The 8,113-nt window shown below is 45.6% G+C and overlaps 2 protein-coding genes across 6 annotated transcripts in view; one reads left to right on the plus strand and one right to left on the minus strand.

The window, feature by feature from the left end:
- Positions 1-2,074, minus strand: part of LOC129832272 (developmentally-regulated GTP-binding protein 2) — a 96,188-nt gene extending 94,114 nt beyond the window's left edge. Inside the window, exon 1 of one of the 3 annotated variants that reach the window (XM_055896217.1) lies at positions 1,990-2,074. The gene's annotated coding sequence lies outside the window, so the exon portion shown is untranslated. Of the gene's footprint in view, positions 1-1,893 lie in introns of all 3 variants that reach the window. The other 2 variants (XM_055896225.1, XM_055896207.1) reach the window with 2 other exon arrangements.
- A 9-nt stretch (positions 2,075-2,083) lies between these two features.
- Positions 2,084-7,726, plus strand: LOC129832296 (FAD-linked sulfhydryl oxidase ALR-like). Of its 3 annotated transcripts, none has more exons than XM_055896267.1 (3): positions 2,084-2,492; positions 5,795-6,042; positions 6,106-6,373. In XM_055896267.1, the coding sequence occupies exons 1-3, from the start codon at positions 2,259-2,261 to the stop codon at positions 6,125-6,127; spliced, it is 504 nt and encodes a 167-aa protein (XP_055752242.1). In that variant the 5' UTR covers positions 2,084-2,258; the 3' UTR covers positions 6,128-6,373. The 3 variants fall into 3 exon arrangements, with proteins under 3 accessions (XP_055752242.1, XP_055752223.1, XP_055752233.1); XM_055896248.1 differs by lacking the exon at positions 6,106-6,373 and adding an exon at positions 6,396-7,726 and having other exon boundaries at positions 2,087-2,492; positions 5,795-6,030; XM_055896258.1 differs by lacking the exon at positions 6,106-6,373 and adding an exon at positions 6,396-7,726 and having other exon boundaries at positions 2,091-2,492; positions 5,795-6,009.
- Positions 7,727-8,113: the final 387 nt, after the last annotated feature.

Raw genomic sequence — 8,113 nt, forward strand, 5'->3', positions numbered from 1 at the left:
AGACACACTACATCAGACTGGTTACTGCCTGGATAGAGACACACTACATCAGACTGGTTACTGCCTGGAGAGAGACACACATCAGACTGGTTACTGCCTGGAGAGAGACAGACACACACATCAGACTGGTTACTGCCTGGAGAGAGACAGACACACTACATCAGACTGGTTACTGTCTGGAGAGAGACAGACACACTACATCAGACTGGTTACTGCCTGGAGAGAGACAGACATCAGACTGGTTACTGCCTGGAGAGAGACAGACACACACAACAGACTGGTTACTGCCTGGAGAGAGACAGACATCAGACTGGTTACAGCCTGGAGAGAGACAGACACACACATCAGACTGGTTACTGCCTGGAGAGAGACAAACACACTACATCAGACTGGTTACTGCCTGGAGAGAGACAGACACACACAACAGACTGGTTACTGTCTGGAGAGAGACAGACACACACAACAGACTGGTTACTGTCTGGAGAGAGACAGACACACACAGACTGGTTACTGCCTGGAGAGAGACAGACACACACAGACTGGTTACTGCCTGGAGAGAGACAGACACACACATCAGACTGGTTACTGCCTGGAGAGAGACAGACACACTACATCAGACTGGTTACTGTCTGGAGAGAGACAGACACACTACATCAGACTGGTTACTGCCTGGAGAGAGACAGACACACACAGACTGGTTACTGCCTGGAGAGAGACAGACACACACATCAGACTGGTTACTGCCTGGAGAGAGACAGACACACTACAACAGACTGGTTACTGTCTGGAGAGAGACAGACACATCAGACTGGTTACTGCCTGGAGAGAGACAGACACACACATCAGACTGGTTACTGCCTGGAGAGAGACAGACACACACATCAGACTGGTTACTGCCTGGAGAGAGACAGACACACACAACAGACTGGTTACTGTCTGGAGAGAGACAAACACACTACATCAGACTGGTTACTGCCTGGAGAGAGACAGACACACACAACAGACTGGTTACTGCCTGGAGAGACACAGACACACTACATCAGACTGGTTACTGTCTGGAGAGAGACAGACACACTACATCAGACTGGTTACTGTCTGGAGAGAGACAGACACACTACATCAGACTGGTTACTGCCTGGAGAGAGACAGACACACACAACAGACTGGTTACTGTCTGGAGAGAGACAGACACACACAACAGACTGGTTACTGTCTGGAGAGAGACAGACACATCAGACTGGTTACTGCCTGGAGAGAGACAGACACACACATCAGACTGGTTACTGCCTGGAGAGAGACAGACACACACATCAGACTGGTTACTGCCTGGAGAGAGACAGACACACACATCAGACTGGTTACTGTCTGGAGAGAGACAGACACATCAGACTGGTTACTGCCTGGAGAGAGACAGACACACACATCAGACTGGTTACTGCCTGGAGAGAGACAGACACATCAGACTGGTTACTGCCTGGAGAGACACACATCAGACTGGTTACTGCCTGGAGAGAGACAGACATCAGACTGGTTACTGCCTGGAGAGACAGACACCAGACTGGTTACTGCCTGGAGAGACACACATCAGACTGGAACCACTGGGGGCTGCTGGGTGGAGGACGGCTCATAATAGTGGTTGGAACGGAGCGACTGGAAACCACGTGTTTGATACCATTCCACTCCAGCCATTACCACGAGTCCATCCTCCCGAATTAACGTGCCACCAACCTCCTGTGCCTGAAACGTGTCAACACTGCTACTGCACAATAGCCTAGCAAGCTCGCTAACTAGCGTTAGCTTCCCGTGTTAGCCAACTAGTGAGAAGACCGCAACAATAATTGGTCAATCAAATGAAAACTACAGATTTAACTATAAACAAAGAAGTTAACATACAAACACAAAACTGATCCGCCGGTAGTTTTATCAATGAAAAATACACTTTAAATGTGTTCGACTCAACTGCATGCATAGAAAAATGACATCACAAACCGGAACTGGAGGGTTCCGTTCTCTTTTCACTCCGGTGGGGAACAAAACATCTAACGTTAACTACCTGGATAAATAGTTCCTAGTCAATTCTCAAATAGTTTACGGAACACTGTTCGAGTGGACTTACTGCCCTACATGTTTAGAGTTAATTCAATTAATAACATGTGTAGTTGGTGAACATAGAGGCCGGGTGTCATATATATAACACATGGAGGAGGAGTTATAAAGCGTTATAACGGAAGCTTTCATCAGCCGCGGGTTCTGGTCCGATGACAGATCCTTCCCACGGTAACACAACGGACATGGCCGCGTCCACCGGAGGATCATCCACCGCGGGCATCCAGGGGTTCCCCATCATAACCGGCAGACCCCCGGAGGACAGCCCCGGTAAGGACCCGGAGCAGACCGGAGAACCGAAGAAAAAGCCGTGCAGGGCTTGTACCGACTTCAAGTCATGGATGAAGGTCCAGAAAACGCCACAGATCCCAGCAGTAGCGCCACAGGTGAGCTGGGTTCACAGGCAGCAGCCACGCAGTTAAGCTCAAAATCACACAGAAAAGAAGCCGTCAATGACGTCCAATTTTGCGCGCAGGAATAGAAAAAGTCAATTCACATACACTGCGTCGCGTATGTTCATTAATTATAATGACAATCCATAGTAAACCGTTGTGTTTGTTATGTTCGCTATGTTGCCCCTTGTGAATGATTGTTGCGTGTTCATTTTGACTCGCCATATGTCCTACGGATACGGGAGCCACGGCACCGCCTCCTGTTATATATTAGCTCATGAACGTGAGGAAAGGTGTAGCTAATACACTCTGGCATGTTAATAAATGATTTAGCTGGTCTCTCTTGAACGGAGTTCCTGGACTTTCCCAGCCGCCTGCCTGGGGTATAAATGCCTGTGTTCTCGAAATCAACAAAGGTATTGTTTTCTAATATGTATTATTGGTACAGATAAACTCATCAACACTAAATGTACCATTTTTTTAAACTATACATGTCACAATTCCAGACGTAACAATGCACAAACTGTCTATTTTCAAGCAATTTATCAGCTGACTTTAGCAGCATTGCTTCGCGTAGACGTGAGATAAATCGCTGTGTTTTGTCTTTTGAAGTGAATGATGGCCGGTTGCACCGTGGGCGGCCCCGCGCGGTGAAACACCGCGTCCCGTTCCTTTTCATAGGACGGCAAGCGGCGAGGAGCGGAGAGTTAAGCGTTTCCCAACTTCATAAAGTTCATTTACCAAAATCACTATTTAGCTAGCTAGCTTTATGGGCGTTTTTACATGGCTATGAAATTGTAGTTCGTGATTAATGTTTTTAGGGACTCCTGAGAACCATCAAACCAGGCTGTCGCCTTGTGATACAGTGGATGTAAAGAATTGAACTAGCTAAAGCATTTACTGCTAAATGTAATGTACAATTGTGTAAGCATGCCTTGCTGATATTTGTCATGCAATGCACCTGAAGTAATGTAGCTAGCTAACTCTTGCTTATTGTGCATTGGAGGATAAAAATACCTGTATGCCTATGGATGTGTAGCTAGCCATTTAGCCGATCTGTGTATGGGCCCTAAAACGTTTGGTGTAAATATTAGTTCAGAACAGGAGTTGTTAATTCCTTCCACCAGTTAATCACTAATCCCAAAGGAATCGCAGAAAATGACTGTTTACATGACACTATTAGCTAGCTAGCTATGAACCTCCGCTATCATAGCCGGTTGTATTGACTTCAAGACATTTTGAATGGCATCAATGAAGCTTTGATTGGGTTGAGTAGAATAGAACTGTATTGTGCCAAGGATGCAAGTCATATATACATGTAGTTATTGCCAAGCATGAGATCCCCACGTTGTAGCCTGTACATTGAATACATTCACTGATCATGTACTCTACCTTGGCTAATAAAGATACGGTTCAGGTATGAATCTCTGTGAGACATTCTTTTTCAGTCGTATCCAATACCAGGTGTATCAAACTCCAGTCTTTGAATGATGCTGTGTCTGCATGTATGTATTACAATTCTACACTTCACCAGTGTTTACTGCTCCTGGGACATCAATGGTTATCAAATGTTATTAGTCACATGTGCCGGATACAACAGGTGTAGACCTTACAGTGAAATGCTTACTTACGAGCCCTTAATCAACAGTACAGTTTCAAAAAAATACAGATAGAGCAGCAGTAAAATAACAATAGAGAGACTATATACAGTGTGTACCGATACAGAGTCAATGTGCGGGGCCACCGGTTATTTGAGGTAATATGTACATGTAGGTAGAGTTATTAAAGTGACTATGCATAGATGATAACAACAGAGAGTAGCAATGGTGTAAAGAGAGGGTGGGGGGGCACTGCAAATAGTCTGGGTAGCCATTTGATTAGATGTTCAGGAGTCTTATGGCTGGGGGGTAGAAGCTGTTTAGAAGCCTCTTGGACCTAGACTTGGTGCTCCGGTACCACTTGCTGTGCGGTAGCAGAGAGAACAGTCTATGACTAGGTTGGCTGGAGTCTTTGACAATTTTTAGGGCCTTCCTCTGACACTGCCTGGTATAGAGGTCCTGGATGGCAGGAAGCTTGGCCCCAGTAATGTACTGGGCTGTACGCACTACCCTCTGTAGTGCCTTGCGTTCGGATGCCGAACAGTTGCCATACCAGGCAGTGACGCAACCAGTCAGGATGCTCTCAATGGTGCTCTCAAATTTAATGATGGTGTTGGAGTTGTGCCTGGCCAATCCCTGTACCTTTTGCAGAATATCAGTCTGTCCCTGATGTTTTTCCTGGAGAGAAGTGGCTTCTTTGCTGCTCTTCTTGACACCAGGCCATCCTCCAAAAGTCTTCACCTCACTGTGCGTGTAGATGCACTCACACCTGCCTGCTGCCATTCCTGAGCAAGCTCTGTACTGGTGGTGCCCCGATCACACAGCTGAATCAACTTTAGGAGATGGTTCTGGCTCTTGCTGGACTTTCTGGGGCGCCCTGAAGCCTTCTTCACAACAATTGAACCGCTCTCCTTGAAGTTCTTGATGATCCGATAAATGGTTGATTTAGGTGCAATCTTACTGGCAGCAATATCCTTGCCTGTGAAGCCCTTTTTGTGCATAGCAATGATGACGGCACGTGTTTCCTTGCAGGTAACCATGGTTGACAGAGGAAGAACAATGATTCCAAGCACCACCCTCCTTTTGAAGCTTCCAGTCTGTTAATCGAACTCAATCAGCATGACAGAGTGATCTCCAGCCTTGTCCTCGTCAACACTCACACCTGTGTTAACGAGAGAATCACTGACATGATGTCAGCTGGTCCTTTTGCGGCAGGGCTGAAATGCAGTGGACATGTTTTTTGGGGGATTCAGCTCATTTGCATGACAAAGAGGGACTTTGCAATTAATTGCAATTCATCTGATCACTCTTCATAACATTCTGGAGATTATGCAAATTGCCATCATACAAACTGAGGCAGCAGACTTTGTGAAAATTAATATTTGTGTCATTCTCAAAACTTTTGGCCACGACTCTACTATTATCTAGTCATAATAAAGGTGAAATAACATTTCAAAAATAGGACCTATTTAGATTAGTAAACCTGAATGATGTCACTTTGTTATGACTCGGCCAGGCCTCTACTATTATCTAGTAGGGGACCAATTTAGATTAGTAAACCTGAATGTTGTCAGTGTGGATAGCCTACTAACTCTGCATGTTTCATCGTGTTGAGTAACGATGACTTGGTAATGCCCATCAGACAACTCAGTCAAGCAGAATGTGTGTCTGTCTGTGTATCCCTGTTTGTGTGTGTAGGCGGCCCAGGCTGAGCACGTGGAGCCCCAGCGGCAGCCGGAGTGTCCGCTGGACAGGGAAGAATTAGGGCGTAACACCTGGTCCTTCCTGCACACCATGGCAGCTTACTACCCAGACCGGCCCTCCCCCAGACAGCAGACAGACATGGGACAGTTCATCAACCTCTTCTCTAAGGTCTTCCCCTGCGAGGAGTGTGCTGAGGACCTGCGGACAAGGTCAGGGGTTAGGTGTATGAGGTCAGGGGTTAGGTGTATGAGGTCAGGGGTTAGGTGTATGAGGTCAGGGGTTAGGTGTATGAGGTCAGGGGTCAGGTGTTATGTTAATGTGTGTTGAGAGTTGTATTATTGGTTCTAGTGGGTGAAGGTCACAGGTGACTGGGTGACTGGCAGTAGATACAGGTCCACTTCCTGCCCAACTAGATACCCAGGAGTTTCATGCCACGTCATCCACTATGCAGACGGGCGTCAGATTGCTATATTATTATTAGCTGAAATGTTAAATACCTATCCAGGCATTGTAAGATCTGGCAGACGTCGGCAATGTAGTCGGGCAGGGACTCCACCACAGTGTTTACTAATGACATCACTTCCTGTTTCCTCAGGCTGAAGACCAATCAGCCCGACGCCAGTAGTCGCCACGCCCTCTCCCAGTGGCTGTGTGGCGTCCATAACGACGTCAACGCTCGGCTGGGGAAGCAGCAGTTTGACTGTTCCCGCGTGGATGAGAGGTGGAGGGACGGTTGGAAAGATGGCAGCTGTGACTGATCAATCCGTTGATCCGTTACCTGGGAACTAAGAGATACAGAAACACATCTATTGACATCCTGTTTCCTGTATGGTACCGTTTAGGGAACCGTATGGCATCTGAGACAGAGACTATGTTCTGTGTTCTGATTGGCTACGGATCTCTCTGCTCTGCCCAGATCTACATGATGGCTCACTATCAATCTGTTGTCCAGTGTCTTCAGAAAGTATTCAGACCCCTGGACTTATTCTCCATTTTGTTGTGTTACTGCCTGAATTCAACATGGAGAATATCGTTGTTTTTCCTTCATCACCCATCTACACATAATACCCCATACTGACATCACAATACCCCATAATGACATCACAATACCCCATAATGACATCACAATACCCCATAATGACATCACAATACCCCATACTGACATCACAATACCCCATAATGACATCACAATACCCCATAATGACATCACAATACCCCATAATAACATCACAATACCCCATACTGACATCACAATACCCCATAATGACATCACAATACCCCATAATAACATCACAATACCCCATAATGACATCACAATACCCCATAATGACATCACAATACCCCATAATGACATCACAGTACCCCATAATGACATCACAATACCCCATAATGACATCACAATACCCCATAATGACATCACAATACTCCATAATGACATCACAATACTCCATAATGACATCACAATACCCCATACTGACATCACAATACCCCATAATGACATCATAATACCCCATACTGACATCACAATACCCCATAATGACATCACAATACCCCATACTGACATCACAATACCCCATAATGACATCATAATACCCCATAATGACATCACAATACCCCATACTGACATCACAATACCCCATAATGACATCACAATACCCCATAATGACATCACAATACCCCATAATGACATCATAATACCCCATACTGACATCACAATACCCCATAATGACATCACAATACCCCATACTGACATCACAATACCCCATAATGACATCACAATACCCCATACTGACATCACAATACCCCATAATGACATCACAATACTCCATAATGACATCACAATACCACATAATGACAAAAGTGAAAACAGGTTTTTAGAAATGTTATCAAATGTATTGAAAATAAAATACAGAAATATCATAAGTATTCACAGCCCTGAGTCAATACATGTTAGAATCCCCTTTGGCAGCGATTACAGCTGTGACTCTTTCTGGGTAATTCTCTAACAACTTTGCACACCTGAATTGCACAATTTTTGTACATTATATTTTGTGCATGTTTTGGAATACTCCCAGTGTCTGCTGGGAAACAGACTGAACCAGGTTTTCCTCTAGGATGAAAGGTCTCCCAGTGTCTGCTGGGAAACAGACTGAACCAGGTACCCCCTGTATATAGCCAGCCTTGTGTTGTGGGTTATTGTCCTGCTGAAAGGTCTCCCAGTGTCTGCTGGGAAACAGACTGAACCAGGTTTTCCTGTGCTTGGCTCTAAGCCGTTTCTTTTTATCCTAAAAAAAAACTCCCTAGTCCTTGCCG

The sequence above is a fragment of the Salvelinus fontinalis genome, chromosome 2, assembly GCF_029448725.1.
Source record: "Salvelinus fontinalis isolate EN_2023a chromosome 2, ASM2944872v1, whole genome shotgun sequence".
Classification (NCBI taxonomy): domain Eukaryota; kingdom Metazoa; phylum Chordata; class Actinopteri; order Salmoniformes; family Salmonidae; genus Salvelinus; species Salvelinus fontinalis.

What these genes read in the sequence shown, in the direction of transcription:
- LOC129832296 (XM_055896248.1), top strand. Translation starts at nt 2,259, where the DNA reads ATGACAGATCCTTCCCACGGTAACACAACGGACATGGCCGCGTCCACC. An exon ending in TCCCAGCAGTAGCGCCACAG is followed by an intron (nt 2,493 to 5,794) that starts GTGAGCTGGGTT and finishes TTGTGTGTGTAG; the next exon opens with GCGGCCCAGGCTGAGCACGT. An exon ending in TCAGGGGTTAGGTGTATGAG is followed by an intron (nt 6,031 to 6,395) that starts GTCAGGGGTTAG and finishes CTGTTTCCTCAG; the next exon opens with GCTGAAGACCAATCAGCCCG.